The 18,652-nt window shown below is 36.1% G+C and overlaps 1 protein-coding gene across 4 annotated transcripts in view; it reads left to right on the forward strand.

Moving 5' to 3' along the window:
* The window catches only part of PIK3C2G (phosphatidylinositol-4-phosphate 3-kinase catalytic subunit type 2 gamma), a 432,221-nt gene that overhangs the window by 53,897 nt on the left and 359,672 nt on the right, over positions 1-18,652 (forward strand). For 3 of the 4 annotated variants that reach the window (XM_049882566.1, XM_049882569.1, XM_049882567.1), the window contains exons 3-4: positions 10,008-10,108; positions 15,427-15,584. In XM_049882566.1, coding sequence (XP_049738523.1) covers positions 10,008-10,108; positions 15,427-15,584 — 259 coding nt within the window. The remainder of the gene's footprint in view (positions 1-10,007; positions 10,109-15,426; positions 15,585-18,652) is intronic. The other variant, XM_049882568.1, reaches the window with a different exon arrangement.

Here is an 18,652-nt window from a genome sequence, read left to right on the forward strand (position 1 = left end):
CAAGCTTAGAGAATTTGCAAAAACCGAACCAAAGCTACAAGAAATACTAAAGGAAATTGTTTGGTCACAAAACCAATAATATCAGATACCAGCACAACACAAGGTCACAGAACAGAACATCCTGATATCAACTCAAGTAGGGAAATCACAAAAACAAATTAAGTTTAATTAAAAAAAAAATGCTCATAACAGGGAATCATTGAAGTCAATACGTAAGAGATCACAATGATCAAAAAGAGGGACTAAATACAGGTGGCATAGAACTGCCATATGGAGAGTGATACAAGGCGATATAGGACAATACAAGTTAGGTTTTTACTTAGAAAGATAGGGGTAAATATTAAGGTAACCACAAAGAGGTATAACAACTCCATAACTCAAGATAAAAGCCAAGAAAAACGTAACGACTCAACAAACATAAAGTCAAACACTATGAAAATGAGGATCTCACAATTTACTAAGAAAAACATCTCAGCACAAAAAAGTAAGGGGAAAAATGAAATTGTCAACACCACACATAAAAAGGCATCAAAATGACAACACTAAACACTTATTTATCTATAATTATGCTGAATGTAAATGGACTAAATGCACCAATAAAGAGACAGAGAGTCTCGGTCTGGATAAAGAAACACGATCCGTCTATATGCTGCCTACAAGAGACACACCTTAGACTTAGAGACACAAACAAACTAAAACTCAAAGGATGGAAAAAAATATATCAAGCAAACAATAAGCAAAAAAGAAGAGGAGTAGCAATATTAATTTCTGACAAAATAGACTTTAGACTTAAATCCACCACAAAGGATAAAGAAGGACACTATATAATGATAAAAGGGACAATTGATCAGGAAGACATAACCATATTAAATATTCATGCACCCAGTGACAGGGCTGCAAGATACATAAATCAAATTTTAACAGAACTGAAAAGTGAGATAGACACCTCCACAATTATAGTAGGGGACTTCAACACACCACTTTCGGAGAAGGACAGGACATCCAGTAAGAAGCTCCATAGAGACACGGAAGACCTAATTACAACAATCAACCAACTTGACCTCATTAACTTATACAGAACTCTCCACCCAACTGCTGCAAAGTATACTTTTTTTTCTAGCGCACATGGAACATTCTCTAGAATAGACCACATATTAGGTCATAGAACAAACCTTTGCAGAATCCAAAACATCGAAATATTACAAAGCATCTTCTCAGACCACAAGGCAATAAAACTAGAAATCAATAACAGAAAAACTAGGGAAAAGAAATCCAATACTTGGAAACTGAACAATACCCTCCTGAAAAAAGACTGGGTTATAGAAGACATCAAGGAGGGAATAAGGAAATTAATAGAATGCAACGAGAATGAAAATACTTCCTATCAAAACCTCTGGGACACAGCAAAAGCAGTGCTCAGAGGCCAATTTATATTGATAAATGCACACATACAAAAAGAAGGAAGAGCCAAAATCAGAGAACTGTCCCTACAACTTGAACAAATAGAAAGTGAGCAACAAAAGACTCCATCAGGCACCAGAAGAAAACAAATAATAAAAATTAGAGCTGAACTAAATGAATTAATTTAGAGAACAGAAAAACAATTGAAAGAATTAACAAAGCCAAAAGCTGGTTCTTTGAAAAAATTAACAAAATTGATAAACCATTGGCTAGACTGACTAAAGAAAAACAGGAAAGGAAACAAATAACCCGAATAAGAAACGAGAAGGGCCACATCACAACAGACCCAACTGAAATTAAAAGAATCATATCAGATTATTACGAAAAATTGTACTCTAACAAATTTGAAAACCTAGAAGAAATGGATGAATTCCTGGAAAAACACTACCTACCTAAACTAACACGTTCAGAAGTAGAACAACTAAATAGACCCATAACAAAAAAAGAGATTGAAAGGGTAATGAAAAAACTCCCAACAAAAAAAAGCCCTGACCCGGACGGCTTCACTGCAGAGCTCTACCAAACTTTCAGAGAAGAGTTAACACCACTACTACTAAAGGTATTTCAAAGCATAGAAAATGACGGAATACTACCCAACTCATTCTATGAAGCCACCATCTCCCTGATACCAAAACCAGGTAAAGACATTACAAAAAAAGAAAATTACAGACCTATATCCCTCATGAACATAGATGCAAAAATCCTCAACAAAATTCTAGCCAATAGAATTCAACAACATATCAAAAAAATAATTCGCCACTACCAAGTGGGATTTATACCAGGTATGCAAAAAAAAAAAAAAAAAGTATTATTTTTTTTTTGCAAGGCTGGTTTAATATCAGCAAAACCATTAATGTAATCCACCACATAAATAAAACGAAAGACAAAAACCACCTGATCTTATCAATTGATGCAGAAAAGGCATTTGACAAAGTCCAACACCCATTTATGATAAAAACTCTCACCAAAATAGGAATTGAAGGAAAATTCCTCAACATAATAAAGGGCATCTATGCAAAGCCAACAGCCAACATCACTTTAAATGGAGAGAACCTGAAAACATTTCCCTTGAGAACGGGAACCAGACAAGGATGCCCTTTATCACCGCTCTTATTCAACATTGTGCTAGAGGTCCTAGCCAGAGCAATTAGGCTAGACAAAGAAATAAAGGGCATCCGGATTGGCAAAGAGGAAGTAAAATTATCTCTATTTGCAGATGACATGATCTTATACACAGAAAACCCCAACGAATCCTCCAGAAAACTACTGAAACTAATAGAAGAGTTTGGCAGAGTCTCAGGTTATAAGATAAACATACAAAAATCACTTGGATTCCTCTACATCAACAAAAAGAACATCAAAGAGGAAATCACCAAATGAATACCATTCACAGTAGCCCCCAAGAAGATACAATACTTAGGAATAAATCTTACCAAGGATGTAAAAGACCTATACAAAGAAAACTACAAAGCTCTACTACAAGAAATTAAAAAGGACATACTTAAGTGGAAAAACATACCCTGCTCATGGATAGGAATACTTAACATAGTAAAAATGTGTATTCTACCAAAAGCCATCTATACATACAATGCAATTCCTATCCAAATTCCAATGTCATTTTTTAAGGTGATAGAGAAACAAATCACCAACTTCATATGGAAGGGAAAGAAGCCTCGGTTAAGCAAAGCATTACTGAAAAAGAAGAAAGTGGGACGCCTCACTCTACCTGATTTCAGAACCTATTATACAGCCACAGTAGTCAAAACAGCTTGGTATTAGTACAAAAACAGGCACATAGACCAGTGGAACAGAATTGAGAACCCAGATATAAATCCATCCACATATGAGCAGCTGACATTTGACAAAGGCCCAGTGTCAGTTAGTTGGGGAAAAGATAGTCTTTTTAACAAATGGTGCTGGCATAACTGGATATCCTTTTGCAAAAAAATGAAACAGGACCCATACCTCACACCAAGCACAAAAGCTAACTCCAAGTGGATCAAAGACCTAAACATAAAGACTAAAACGATAAAGATCATGGAAGAAAAAAGAGACAACCTTAGGAGCCCTAGTACAAGTCATAAACAGAATACAAAACATTACCAAAAATGACGAAGAGAAACCAGATAACTAGGAGCTCCTAAAAATCAAACACCTATGCTCATCTAAAGACTTCACCAAAAGAGTAAAAAGACCACCTACAGACTGGGAAAGAATTTTCAGCTATGACATCTCCGACCAGTGCCTGATCTCTAAAATCTACATGATTCTGTGAAAACTCAACCACAAAAAGACAAACAACCCAATCAAGAAGTGGGCAAAGATATGAACACACACTTCACTAAAGAAGATATTCAGGCAGCTAACAGGTACATGAGAAAATGCTCTCGATCATTAGCCATTAGGGAAATGCAAATTAAAACCACGATGAGATTCCATCTCACTCCAACAAGGCTGGCATTAATCCAAAAAACACAAAATAATAAATGTTGGAGAGGTGGCGGAGAGATTGGAACTCTTATACACTGCTGGTGGGAATGTAAAATGGTACAACCACTTTGGAAATCTATCTGGCGTTATCTTAAACAGTTAGAAATGGAACTACCATACAACCCAGAAATCCCACTCCTCGGAATATACCCTAGAGAAACAAGAGCCTTCACACAAACAGATATATCCACACCCATGTTTATTGCAGCTCCGTTTACAATAGCAAAAAGCTGGAAGCAACCAAGGTGTCCATCAACGGATGAATGGGTAAATAAATTGTGGTATATTCACACAATGGAATACTACGCATCGATAAAGAACAGTGATGAATCTGTGAAACATTTCATAACATGGAGGAACCTGGAAGGCATTATGCTGAGCGAAATGAGTCAGAGGCAAAAGGACAAATATTGTATAAGACCACTATTACAAGATCTTGAGAAATAGTATAAACCGAGAAGAACACATATTTTTGTGGTTATGAGGGGGGGGAGGGAGGGAGGGTGGGAGAGGGTTTTTTACTAATTAATTAGTAGATAAGAACTGCTTTAGGTGAAGGGAAGGACAACACTCAATACATGGAAGGTCAGCTCAATTGGACTGGACCAAAAGCAAAGAAGTTTCCGGGATAAAATGAATTCTTCAAAGGTCAGCGGAGCAAGGGCGGGGGTTTGGGGACCATGGTTTAAGGGGACTTCTAAATCAATTGGCAAAATAATTCTATTATGAAAACATTCTGCATCCCACTTTGAAATGTGGCGTCTGGGGTCTTAAATGCTAACAAGCGGCCATCTAAGATGCATCAGTTGGTCTCAACCCACCTGGAGCAAAGGAGAATGAAGAACACTAAGGTCACACGACAACTAAGAGCCCAAGAGACAGAAAGGGCCCCATGAACCAGAGACCTACATCATCCTGAGACCAGAAGAACTAGTTGGTCCCGGGCCACAATCGATGACTGCCCTGACAGGGAGCACAACAGAGAACCCCTGAGGGACCAGGAGATCAGTGGGATGCAGACCCCAAATTCTCATAAAAAGACCATACTTAATGGTCTGACTGAGACTAGAGGAATCCTGGCGGTCATGGTCCCCAAACCTTCTGTTGGCCCAGGACAAGAGCCATTCCCGAAGACAACTCATCAAAAATGAAAGGGACTGGACAGTGGGTAGGAGAGAGATGCTGATGAAGAGTGAGCTATTTGTATCAGGCGGACACTTGAGAGTGTGTTGGCATCTCCTGTCTGGGGGGGGGATGGGAGGATAGAGAGAGTTGGAAACTGGCAAAATTGTCAGGAAAGGAGAGACTGGAAGGGCTGACTCATTAGGGGGAGAGCAAGTGGGAGTACGGAGTAAGATGTATATAATCTTATATGTGACAGTCTGACTTGATTTGTAAACGTTCACTTGAAGCTCAATAAAAATTAATTAAAAAAAAAAGAGATTGTGAAAGCAAAAAAAAAAAACTCAAAAAAAAAAAAGCTAGCTGACTGTTTAAAGCAAACTAATGATATTTTATTGTGTATGTAGGTGAAAAATATATGACAATGATAGCATAAATGATGAGAGGGGGTCAGTGTAATTTTACTAGTGTAAATTCCTATATTTTAAATGCAGTAGTACAACATTAACTCTAAGTAGACTGTGATACATTAAGGATGTACATTAGAATCCCTAGAGCAACCACTAAAAAGTAATTTGAAGAAGAAACCTAAAAATCCAAGCGAATACTTAAAAGGAAATAGAAAAAAAAAAAATAAACCAAATGAAAGGAGAAATAATAGAACAAAATAAAACAGGAGAGACAAATACAAAGTTGATGGTGTTCTTAAATACAACAATATCAATAAGTGTATTGAATACAAATAATCGAAATATTCCAAAGGGGGGTAGGAATTGACTTACTAGATAAATTAGAAAGACCCATCTATGTACTCTCTACGAAACACAAACTTAAAAAAAAAAAAAAATGTGCAGATAGGTTTAAAGTAAAAGAAATGATTTAACATTCAACTGGCATAAGAAAGCTGATGTAGTTATTAGAATCAGAAAAAAAAAACCATACAATTAAAGACAAAGAATATTATCACAGAAGAAAAAAGCAGTCATTTAATAATGATAGAAGGGTCAATGAGAAAGAAATAATCTTAAGTAGTGTGTATATACCTAGTAACAGAGCTTCAAAATACATAAAACATAAACCTCTACGGCAACTCTCCCATTTAATAAATGTAATTTATATGCTGAGAGAAGAGAAAAAAATGGAATAATATAAAAAGAATCAATTAAACCCCCCCAAACCAAACCCATTACCATCAAGTCGATTCTGACTTTTATCAACCCTATAGGACACACAGTAGGACTGCCCCCATAGGGTTTCCAAGGCTGTAAAACTTTACAGAAGCAGACTGTCACATCTTTCTCGCAGCCGAGCGCTTAACCACTGCACCACCAGGGCTTCTTCAATTAAACCAAAAGATGGAAAACAAAGAGTGAGAAAAAAAAAAACGGCAATGAATAGAAAATAGTTACAAATGTGGTAGATATTAATCTCACTGTATCAATAATCCTTGTGGATAGTCCTTGGTGTTCCTTGGTTCCTTGGTGATCCTTACACGGCATCTGCCTTCCCCACGAGTGCAAGTAAATCTATGTGTCTATGCTGCTCTTTATATAACTTAAAGTGGAAGGTTTAGAACACGTAATACCTACACTCATAGTACCTCAACTGATTATTAAATTACATTAGCTGGCATTATGGAATGTGATTATATTATATTACATTAGGAGATGGTTACATTAGATATAAGGTAATTATATTACATTAGATTACATCCACAGGTGTAAGAGTTAGGATTCCAACATGTATTTTGGGGTGACACAATTCAATTCAATTCATAACAATAACATAGGAGAAAATGTAGGTGACATTGAGTTTGGCAATCAGTTGTTAGATACAACGCTAAAAGCCATGTGCCATAAAATAAAACTGATAAATTGGACTTCGTTTAATTAAAAATTTCTTCTCTGTGAATGACACTGTCAAGAGAATGAAAAGACAAGTTACAGAATGAGGGAAAATATTTGCAAAACACATATCTGATAAATGACCTGCCTCTGACATATACAAAGCAATCTTAAAAGTGAACAATAACAAAACAGCTCAGTCACCAAGAGCTGTTGTTGTTAGGTGCTCTCGAGTGGGTTGCGACGCATAGCGACCCTATGTACAACAAAAGGAAACACAGCACAGTCCTGCGCCAGCCTCACAATCATTGTTATGCTTGAGCCCATTGTTGCAGCCACTGTGTCAAACCATTTTGTTGAGGGTCTTCCTCTTTTTCACTGATCCTCTACTAAGTATGATGTCCTTCTCCAGGGACTGACCCCTCGCAATAACATGTCCAAAGTATGTGAGACATAGTCTTGCCATCCTTGTTTCTAAGGAGCATTCTGGTTGTACTTCTTCCAAGACAGATTTGTTTGTTTTTTGGCAATCCATGGTACCTTCGTTACTCTTCATCAACACCACAATTCAAAGGCATTGATTCTTCTTCGGTCTTCCTTAGTCATAGTCCAGCTTTCACATACATATGAGGCGATTGAAAACACCATGGCTTAGGTCACGCACACCTTAGTCTACAAGGTGACATCTTTGCTTTTTAACACTTTAAAGAGGTCGTTTGTAGCCAGTTTGCCCAATGCAATGAGTTTTGAGTTCTTGACTGCTGCTTCCATGGGTGTTAATTGTAGATCCATGCAAAGTGAAATCCTTGATGACTTCAATCTTTTTTCCATTTATCATGATGTTGCTTCTTGGTCCAGTTGTGAGGATTTTTGTTTTCTTTATGTTGAGGTATAGTCCATACTGAAGGCTGTGGTCTTTGATCTTCATCAGTAAATGCTTTAAGTCCTCTTCACTTTCAGCAAGCAAAGTTGTGTCATCTGTATAACACAAGTTGTTAATGAGTCTTCCTTCAATCCTGATGCCACATTCTTCTTCATATTGTACAACTTCTCGGATTATTTGCTCAGCATATAGATTGAATATGTATGGTGAAAGGATACAACCAAGTAGGCGAAAGATTTGAACAGACACCTCACCAAAGTTATAAAGATAAAAGTAAGCATATGAAAAGATGCTCAGCATCAAATGTCAGTGTTGTTTAGTGCACTGAAGTTGATCCCTACTCATACTGACTCCATAGGACAGAGTAGAACTGCCTCATAGGGTTTCCTAGGCTGTAATACTTACAAGAGCAGATAACCAGTTCTTTTCTCCCTCGAAGTAGCTGGTGGGTTCAAACTGCCAACCTTTTGCTCAGCAGCTGAATGTGTAACCATTGCACTGCTAGAGCTCCTTCATGTTTCATTGGGGAATTGCAAATTAAAACAATTAGATACTAGTAAACACCTATGAGAACGGCCAAAATTCAAAACACTGACAACACTATATGCTGATGAAAATTTGGAGTAACGGGAACTCTCATTCATTGCTAGAGGAAATACAAGATGGTACAGCTACTGTCGAAGACGGTCTGGTGATTTCTTATAAAATGGAGCATAGACTTACTATGTGAGCCAAGAATTGCACTCCTAGGTATTTATCTAAATGAGTTGGAAACATGTTCACAGAAACGCATGCACACAAATGTTTATAGCAGCTTTATTTATAGTTACCAAAAATTGAAAGCAATGAAGATGGCCTTAAAAGAAGATTAGATAAATGGATAAACAAGCTGGGGTGCATGCATATAATGGAATATTATTCAGTGATGAAAAGAAATGAACTATAGAGCTATGAATGTAAGCATATGAAATGTAAGCTTTGAAAGGCCTGAAGGAATCTCACATGCATATTGCTAAGTTGAAAGAAGTAGTTCTGAAAAAAAAAAAAAAAACTGTATACTGTATGATTCCAGCTGTGTGACATCCTGGAAAACCTAAAAAAATCAATGGTTGTCAGGGACCTGGGGAAAGAGAAGAGAACGAATAAGTGGAACAGAAGACATTTTAATGGCAGCAAAATTATTCTGCATGATACGAACATAGATACATGACATTATATATTAGTCAAAAACCAAAGAACTGCACAACACAAAGAAAAAACTGTATAACTCTAATGTAAACTATGGGCTTTTGTTAACAATAATGCATCAATATTGCTTATTGGTTCACTAAGAAGCCCTGGTGACACAATGGTTAAAACGCTGGGCTGCTGACTGGAAGGTCGGCAGTTCAAACCCACCAGTGACTCCAAGGGAGAAAAGACTTGGCAATCTGCTCCTGTAAAGATTACAGCCTAGGAATATGGGCAGTGCTACTCTGTCATATGGGGTCAGGTGAGTTAGAACCAATTAGATGGCACACAGCAACAGCGACAGCAGTTGATTCACTAACTGGAACAAATTACACACTAACCGAATGTATTAATAATACAAGAAACTGTGCAGGAGGGTGAAAGGTTATACAGCAACTCTTTGTATTTTGTGTGCAGTTTTTCCTTAAACCTAAAACTACTCAAAAAAATAAAATGTATTAAAATACATATATTATTAAGTGAAAGAAGCCAAAAATAAAAGAGCACATATGGCTAGTCTGTGGTGATAGAAATCTGAATAAAAGTGGTTATCAAATAGGTGTAGATTGACATGAGGGAACTTTATAAAATGATGTCCTCTATTTTGATAGGGGTTATTGATTTCTCAATTGTATACATTTCTCAAAGAAGCCCTGGTGCGTAGTGGTTAAGAGCTCCACTACTAACTATAAGGTCAGCAGTTTGAATCCCTCAGCTACTCTTTGGAAATCCTATGGGGCAGTTCTGCTCTTCCTATAGGGTCGCTATAAGTTGGAATCAGCTCAGAGGCAATGGGTTTATTTATACATTTCTCAAAACACAAATTATACACTTCAGATATATGCATTTCTCTGTATTTAAATATTCAATAAAAAATAAAAATTTAAAAATAAAAGCTAAATGAGTCTTTGAGACAGAATAAAAATTATAGAAATGTACTCATCTTCCCTTCACACCAAACTATATTAATTTGACAGTGTTGTTTGTTTTCTAAGCCAACGGATTGTTCCATTCAGCTTGTTGAAGTACCTCAGGGTAGTAATGTGAACCTGGCCTCCTTTTGTGACAAAGTAAAAAAGTGAGTATTGCTATTTCATTAAACTTTGAAATATCTGTGTCTGAAAAAACATAGCTCTTTTTTCATTTTGAACTGAGTAATTTTGGATATAAAATTTAAAATTCTGTAATTTGTGAAGACAAGGAAAAAATAAATTTTTGATTAATTAGTTCATTACACAACTACTGAGCTTATTTTTGTTGTTTATATACCCTGATGGCGTAGTGGTTAAGAGCTAGGCCTGCTAACCAAAGGGTTGGCAGTTTGAATCCACGAGGCACTCCTTGGAAACTACGGGGCAGTTCTACTCTGTCCTGTAGGGTCACTGTGAATCAGAATTGACTCGACGGCAATGGGATACAAATAGAATTTTTCTTGAAAATTTGGTTAAAGTTGAATATTGTATAAATTCAGACCTGCCTTTGCTGTTTGTGGGTAGTACTCTTTACAGTGAACTAACTTCTCAGTTAATGAAATCACTGGGTGATTCCTCTTGCCCAGCTCTAAATTGACACAGATTTAACCTTTCTACCTGGGATATTCTATTTAGAATAATGAGACTGTTTTTCTTTTAATAGCTTAGCCTAACCTTCAGTAGGCTGCCAGAATATTAAGTAAAGGCATGGGTGTTTCTCCATTAAGAAATAAATTTGATTACTAGTGAATGTTAAAAAAACCTCTCTCATAACCTGACACTCTCCATATAACAGATTTTTGCCAGTCTAAAAATGAACTTGATATATAGATGCCTTTTTTTAATGATCAATTTGTCATTTTAAATTAAAACTATATGTTGTATCTTCTATTTCTAAAGTTCCTAAGATTTTTTGAAAAATCAGTGTGTTTACATTTTAAGTTCTACTGGATTTTTCTATTAATGGAAGTTGCTTTAAATATAATTATATAAAAATTTTAGCTTATATATCAGTTTTAGCTTTCCACTAAATGATCTTTTGGGATTAAATTTTGGAATCATTCATTTCCTCATTACTTTAAAGGCCTTTTGAGTGCCTAGTGGCCAGTCCATGACAAGGGATATCAAACATAAAACAAACAAGAAAACAAAAAAGCAAGCCCCTTACCATGAAATACTGGTTGCCAGTTGGAAGGATTGAAAGGCAAACCCACAAAGATCTAATACAAACCATCCTAAATCCATAAAAATTTTCATGCTTTAATTAATTTCTTTCTCTGGTTCACAACTGAAAATTTTAAGGTGCACTTTGGATTCCTACATCAGGATGTTTAAAAGATGTCTATGTTGATTCTTTCAGAAATAAGTTACTCATTGCCACAAACTGACAAACAATACCAGAAAGAAACGTGCCACTTTGTATTTAAGATGTGATAATTCCTACTTCTCAAGCTATGCTAATATGACAAGAGATCAACTTCATGTAACTTCACTAACCAAACACTTAGCCCCTCTAGCCACTCCTTTTTTTTTTAAACGTAATACTTTTAGATTAAATCTGATTGTAAATGCAATAGTGACATGAACATATTTTATAAGTGATGGCTTGTCAGTCACTCATGGTGTATTTTCAAAACTCTTAAGTGTAATGTTACCAATAGTTTCATTCAGAATAACAATGAGAACTAAAGCAAAGAAGCAAACAATAATAAACTCTAAAATAGTAAAAGGAATACATAGACTTACTTTCCTTGGTTTTCCATAATTGTTTTTATTTGCAAACACTAATTTTTCCTTATAAAATGACTAAATTTATATATGCATGACTATTTTTTGTACACCTACATAAATACACTATTCATTCAACAGTAATTATTTTTTGAGGGTACACAGCAACAACAACAGTATGGGCTAGGCACTGTCCAAGGCTCAATTCCAAGAAGACCAAATTGAGTTCACAAGCCAAGTTTCATAAGAGTTTCTCCAAATATTCTAGAAAACCACAATAGAATGGATTTATATATCCAATCTCGATCCTGTTTTTTCTAATATTTAAATAACGTACTTAAGTGTATTATTAACTTTCCTTTTATATACTCTTTAAGGAAGTTTTCTAACTTGTTGCGTTTCATTTCTTGTCCTGACATACCTTTAAGCTGCATCTTTCAGGAAATGTATCATATTTTAGTAAAAAAAGTGATAAAGCTCCTAGATCACAGTAGACACTCAGGAAATGTCTCGGGGAAAATTAGTTATGAATTTACATTTTAAATTTAATTCTCCAAAATAGTTACCTTGAGTTAGCCAAACTCATGGTTAAAGAGCACAGTCCTCCAGACATCCAAGCCTGTTCAAGATTTTTGACAACTGCAAGGAATTAGGGTCCAACTACAAAGTTAAAGGGAAGAGTTCGCACAAGACCACCCTTACTTATGACAACAACTGCAAGTTTGAGGAGCTCCCAAAACCTCCCTCTAATTTAGTAATTGGCTAGGACTCACAGAACTCCCTGAAAGCTAGTATAATCACAGCTATGGTTAATTTTTTTTTTTATGGTTAATTACAGTGAAAGGATGCATTAAAATCAGCCAAGAGGCGAAAAGCGTAGGGCAGAGTCTGGGAGAGTTTCAAATATGAAGCTTCCATTGTTCCCGGGACTTGTTACCCTCCTGGTATCAATGGGTGACAGTAAGCACCAAGTATTGCCAACCCAGGAAGCTCACTGTAGCTTCGTTGTCCACAGCTGACTGATTGATATACCATGTGTTCCAAGGAGCTGATCATAAGTCACCTTGTTAGCACAAACTATCAAATGTGGTCCAAGGGAACCACCTTGAATAACAAAGACACTCAAATCACAGGGGAAATTCCAAGGGTATATATGTTACCTCCTTGAGTCAGAGATAAAGGCCAGACCTCTCTTTGGGCAAGACCAAATTCTTTATTACATATTGTAGAAGCTGAAATCATGTGCACATTGAGTAGTATCTTATCATGTGATGAGTGCTAGACTGTAAAGGTCATTAATCCAGAATTGAAGTCTAAACTTTTGTTATAAGATATAACAAAGAAGCAGCCCTGGTGGCGCAGTGGTTAAAAGCTACGGTTGCTACCAAAAGGTTGGCAGTTTGAATTCACCAGCTGCTCCTTGGAAACCTTATGGGGCAGTTCTACTCTGTCCTCTAGGGTTCCTATGAGTCAGAATCGACTTGACAGCAATGGGTTTGGTTTGGTATAACAAAGGAAACTCTTTCTACTTGATGTTAATACCAGAGAGCGGCCCATATCTTATCCCAAGCAGTAGTTTTAAATTTCTGTTCTAGAGCAGCAGCAGCATTACTTTGGAACTTGATAGGAAGACAAATTCGGGGGACTCTCCAGAGACCTACTGAATCAGAAACTCAGGATGAGACCCAGCAATCTGTATTTTGACAATGTGATTCTGATGCATGCCATGCCAAATAGGTGAATCTGTATTTATCCACTTGTTAGTCCCTTCAAAGTGGGGATGTTTTCATACAATTTAAGGAAGTAAAGACAGTGCTACTTCATTGAGCCTGGCAGTACTTTAGAGCTGTGCAAATAGGTAAGAATACAGTGAATACTTAGGATATAGCAATGTAGAATATATGATTTTCAATTTAGGAATGGCCTATTTTTTTTTTTTTAAGAAGTTTAGATGTCTGCATAATTAACATAACAAAACAACAAGATTTCATACTCACCATCAAAAGTGTTTTAAATATCTAGTTGCAAAAAATTTTGTGATATTGTACGTATGGGCATAAAACATGACACTGAAGGAATTTAGGTATAATATTATATTAATTGTTAATATTCTATATTATTATATAATAATAATTATAATAACATCTAATAATTATATTAACATTACATTAATTATTAATATACTGATACATTAATATATAATGTTATATATTAATTATTAGTATAATTATTAGATATTATTATACCTAAATTCCTGCAGTGTCATGTTTTATGCCCATATGTACAATATCACAGACGGCACTGGGTTTGGTTTGGTTTTGGTTTATATATATATACTGCTTTGTACTCTGCAAAATTATTTTACATGCCTCTTAATTTTCACAATAAACCTATGAAGCAGATATTAATACCCTATTTGTGCAGTTAAAGAAAATGGTCAAATAACTTTCCCCTGACCATGAAACTACTAAGAGGAAGAGTCAGGAGTCATACACCATGCTCCTGGTTCCAAGAATAAACTATTTTGCAATTCTTTGACTCATTTATGCACTAAGTAATTTGTTCACGATATATGAATGACTTCTAGGCTCAATTATTTAGGTGAAATTGTATAGTTTATATTTAAAGAAGATGGAGAGTCAAGAATGATGTTTACCAATTTAATACAAATAAGAGAATTTATTTACCAAACTCTCTAAATCAAGATGAGTCACTTCCAGCTTAAGAAAGTTAGGCATGAGAGAAATACCAGGAGAGGAGTGCAGGCAATAAGGAAGCAAGTAATAATTTCTCAAGGTGAATTTTTGTGTTTTATGTTATGACAATGTATTCTTTAAAAAAAAAAATCATTTTGTTGTTGAGAATATACACAGCAAAACATGCACCAATTCAACAGCTTCTTCTACCTGTAGAACTCCATGACACTGATTAATTTCTTCAACTTGTGCAACCATTCTCACCCTCCTTTTCTGAGTTGTTCCTCCCGTAATTACATAAACTCACTGCCCCCTAAGGGTCCTGTCTAATCTTTTGAGTTGCTGTTGTTGCTTTGATGCCATATAGATAGTTCTTAAAAGAGCATAATGTTCAAGGCAGACATTTTTTACTAGTTAAGCTAAACTATTGTTTAGTTTTAAGAAGACTTTAGGGGATATATTTGGTTTAAAGTTTAAAAGTTTTCTCAGAGCAAGAGATTCAGGGCTTCATCTAGCCTCCATGGCCCCACAAAGTCTGGAGTCTATTGAAATTTTAAATTCTGTTCTACATTTTCACCCTTTTGATTAGGATTCTTCTATAGAATCAATCAAAATGTTCTGTAATGGTAGTTGGGCACCATCTAGGACTTCTGGTCTCTTGGCAAGGGAGGTAGTTCTTGAAGTATAAGTTGTTCCTGACTCTCCTTTTTCCTCTGTTGTTCCAGGCAAGCAGAGACAAACTGTGGTCCTTGCTTTAAATGAGGTGCGCCTGACAAAGCCTAAAGAAGGATACTCTACCCTTAGCATAATTGTAAAATCTCTGCCAATCTGGCCTAGCTTACAGCACTATACCACAAATCAGCTGCTGATTATGTTCCTATTTTGAATCTTTTATAGCAAAACACTGCATGAGATTTCCTGCACTTATATTGTGGATATTATTTTGTAAATTATGTCTCACAGATCTTGTCCTAAATATTTTTCTTACGTATATTTTTCAGAATAAGAGAAACGTATCTTGCAGCTGACCTCAGTTCTAATTCTGGGAAGATCTGGAGCATTGTTACAACGTTTCCGTATCAGCTCTTTTCTGATACTAAATTTAATATAAGTATTTTTACTGATTACTCAACACAACTACTGCATCTTATGCCAAATGGTAAGCAACCTTGTAAATAAGTATGAAAATGTACACAAAGCTGTTATCGGTTGTGCAGCCTTGAGTCCAAAAATGAAATCATTAAAAAAAAAAAAAAAGCATTATTAGCTACTGTTTTGCCCTGAAGTGAAATGAGAAGGAAAGCAGCTGGGAGCCTTTTGTTAACACTTGGGAGACGGGGAGAAACTAATTGTCTTCATTCAAGGACTCAACTCTCAGAGCTCACCCCAGGACACCTTATTTTCCTTGTGTGAAATACTTAAAAGCAAATATAGGTGGGTTTTAGCATATAAAAAAGCTGAATTTCAAACAGATTCTAGATAAATGATATATACATGTGAAAATGGCTGTTCATATTCGTTTAGGAACAACTATTTCATTCAAATGTAAATGAAATGTAAGGTAGAATAGGCATTGAGACGCTGTCTCTGTTCCCCACGGTGAGAAGTGTAGCAGCCCTGTGCCACCAGAGGCCTAGCAGCATTAGCAGACCTATTGAATCATAGTTTCTGGGGTGGATCCCAGGAATCTGTATTTTATCAGACTCACCAGGTGATTCTTATTTCTGTGAACTTTTAGAAACATTGTAAAAAGAGTTCACTCTTTTGCAAAGCAATATTAGCCGCAGCAACGGACTCAAACATACTAACAATCATAAAGATGGCACAAGACTGGGCAAAATTTCATTCGGTTACACATAAGGTCACCATGAGTTGGAGATGACTTGATAGAAACTAACACCAGCTTCATGACTTTGGTACGTTTGAGTTTGTTGTTGTGGCTACTGTGTCAGTCCAACGCACTGAGGGTTTCCTTGGCTTTCATCGGTCCTGCACTCTACCAAACACGATGTCCTTTTCCAGGGACTGGTCTTTCCTGATGATGTGTCCAAAATAAGTGAGTCGAAGTTTCACCATCCTTGCTTCTAAGGAACATTCTTGTTCTATTTCTTTTAAGACTTATTTGTTCATTCTTTAGACAGTCCATGGTATATGCTTCACCAACACCACAGTTCAAAAACATTAATTCTTCTTCTCTCTTTTTTCATTATCCAACTTTTGCATGCTTGAATGGAGTTTCTATATATCAAAGCACTGTTTCCTGACATAAAATGATGCAATTTTTCCTTTATTTATTATTATTATCATTATTATTTTACTTTTTTTCTTTCTTACTTTTCAAATATAAGCAAGTAAGATAAGATGCTTGGCATATTAGTTAGAGCCACCTGGTTTGCAACTAACAGAAACCAACTCCTGCGAACTTACGCAGAACAGAACATTGTACCAACACAGGGATTTCTTTTTAGGAGACAGAAAGAATTAGAGATGTACTAAAAGCAAAAATGAACAAATAATCCAAAATTCTTATATGCCTGTCACCTCATCTCCTCACTGTATATTGCTTCTCATGCTTCTCTTACCCTCCGATGACTCACTTCCTTTGTGTCTCCAGAACACAGTACTCAAGCTCCTGTGCTATTTGGCCAGTCATCTAAAGACATTTTCAATCTCCCTGTTGGATCAAATTCCAAATTTCTAAAGAAGGAATCTGATTGCCCAATCCAGATCAAGTGCCTTGCACCTTGATTCAATCAGAATGGCCAGGGGTGTAGGTCACGTTGGCTTCAGTTGCTTGAGAAAAGCAAATAATTGTGAGATAGGGAGACCACTTCTGTTCTTACAAATTGCAGTCTTTTCTTCCAATATCTCTATCTGGACATCCCTTAGTTGAATTTGGCAAGCCAGAAGCCATTTTTTGACTCTTATGAGAAGTTTCAATAAAGCAATTAGGCCATGGTGTTTAGTGTTAGAGATTCAACATCCATTCCCTCAAAGGTGTTAAGAAGTGTTTATAAGGAGGAGAATTAGGAAGACAGGGAGCAGAAAGAAATGAGGAAGAAGTAGTGAAAGAGGAGGAAAAACACAGTTATGAAAATACATTCAGTAGCATTATCATCTTATATTAGTGTTTTACTGGTACCCCAGATGTGCTCAAAAGAACAAAAGTGTGAAGGTGTTATCAAGGTACATTTCTGTAAAAGATGGAAACTATTGCTGTAAACTTAACAGATAATGGAAAAAAAAAAGAAAAAAACCTTGCAGTTGCATTGATTCTGACTCATAGTGACCATACAGGATGGAGTAGACCTGCCCCATGGGTCTTCCAGTGCTGTAATCTTTATGGATGCAGACTGCCACCTCTTTCTACTATGGTGCAGCTGGTGAATTTGAACCACTGACCTTTTGGTTAGCAGCCTAGTGCTTTAACCATTGTGCAACCAGGACTCCTCTAATAAAGTGCAGATGAGTAAAAAGAAGGAATGAATGAGGAAGCTTCATCCAAGGAGAACGCTGTTTCCCCAAGAGTGAAGAAATGGAGCCCTTTAAAAGGAGCAGCTGTTTTGAACAAAGAATTCTGTCTTCCACAATCTGCAGCTACCTCTCTATGACGATAACCTAAATTCTTATTTCCAACTCCTAACTTGCTCTAAAAGCCAACATTTTTATTTCATTTACATTTGGATTTAAGTGACCCATACTTGGAACTAATAATTAGGAGGCCATTTGTGACCTGTGAAGTGTTGGAATTAGAAGTAAATATTGCAAGGTTTTAAAGAGTAAATGATATCTGTGAGCATTCCTCATGAAAGAAGTTTGGCAGTAAAGGGAAGGTAAAATGAAGAATAGTAACTTGAAGGAACAAAAGAGATGAGGAGCGATTTTATTGAGAGGTTAAATGGAAATAGATTACTTGTACAAACAAGGAAAAGCATCTTAGAGTGGGGGATATTGAGTATATAAGAGAGGGAGTTTAATTAATGGAATTGGGCCTCAGTGCAGGAAGGAGGATTACAGCACAATTGAAGAAATAAGATTTGATAAGAGTAGAAGAGGATGGATGAAAAATAGAATTTGAGGTGCAGAAGAATATATTAAAGAATTTAAAAAGGGTCTTAGACTTTTCAATAGGATAGGCAATACGGTCAACAGAGTGAGAAGGGTTAGGTAGGAAAATGAAAGAAATTGAGAATCAGCTTATATCAGCTGCCAAAATAAAGATACAAG

Source organism: Elephas maximus, chromosome 4, assembly GCF_024166365.1.
Source record: "Elephas maximus indicus isolate mEleMax1 chromosome 4, mEleMax1 primary haplotype, whole genome shotgun sequence".
NCBI lineage: Eukaryota > Metazoa > Chordata > Mammalia > Proboscidea > Elephantidae > Elephas > Elephas maximus.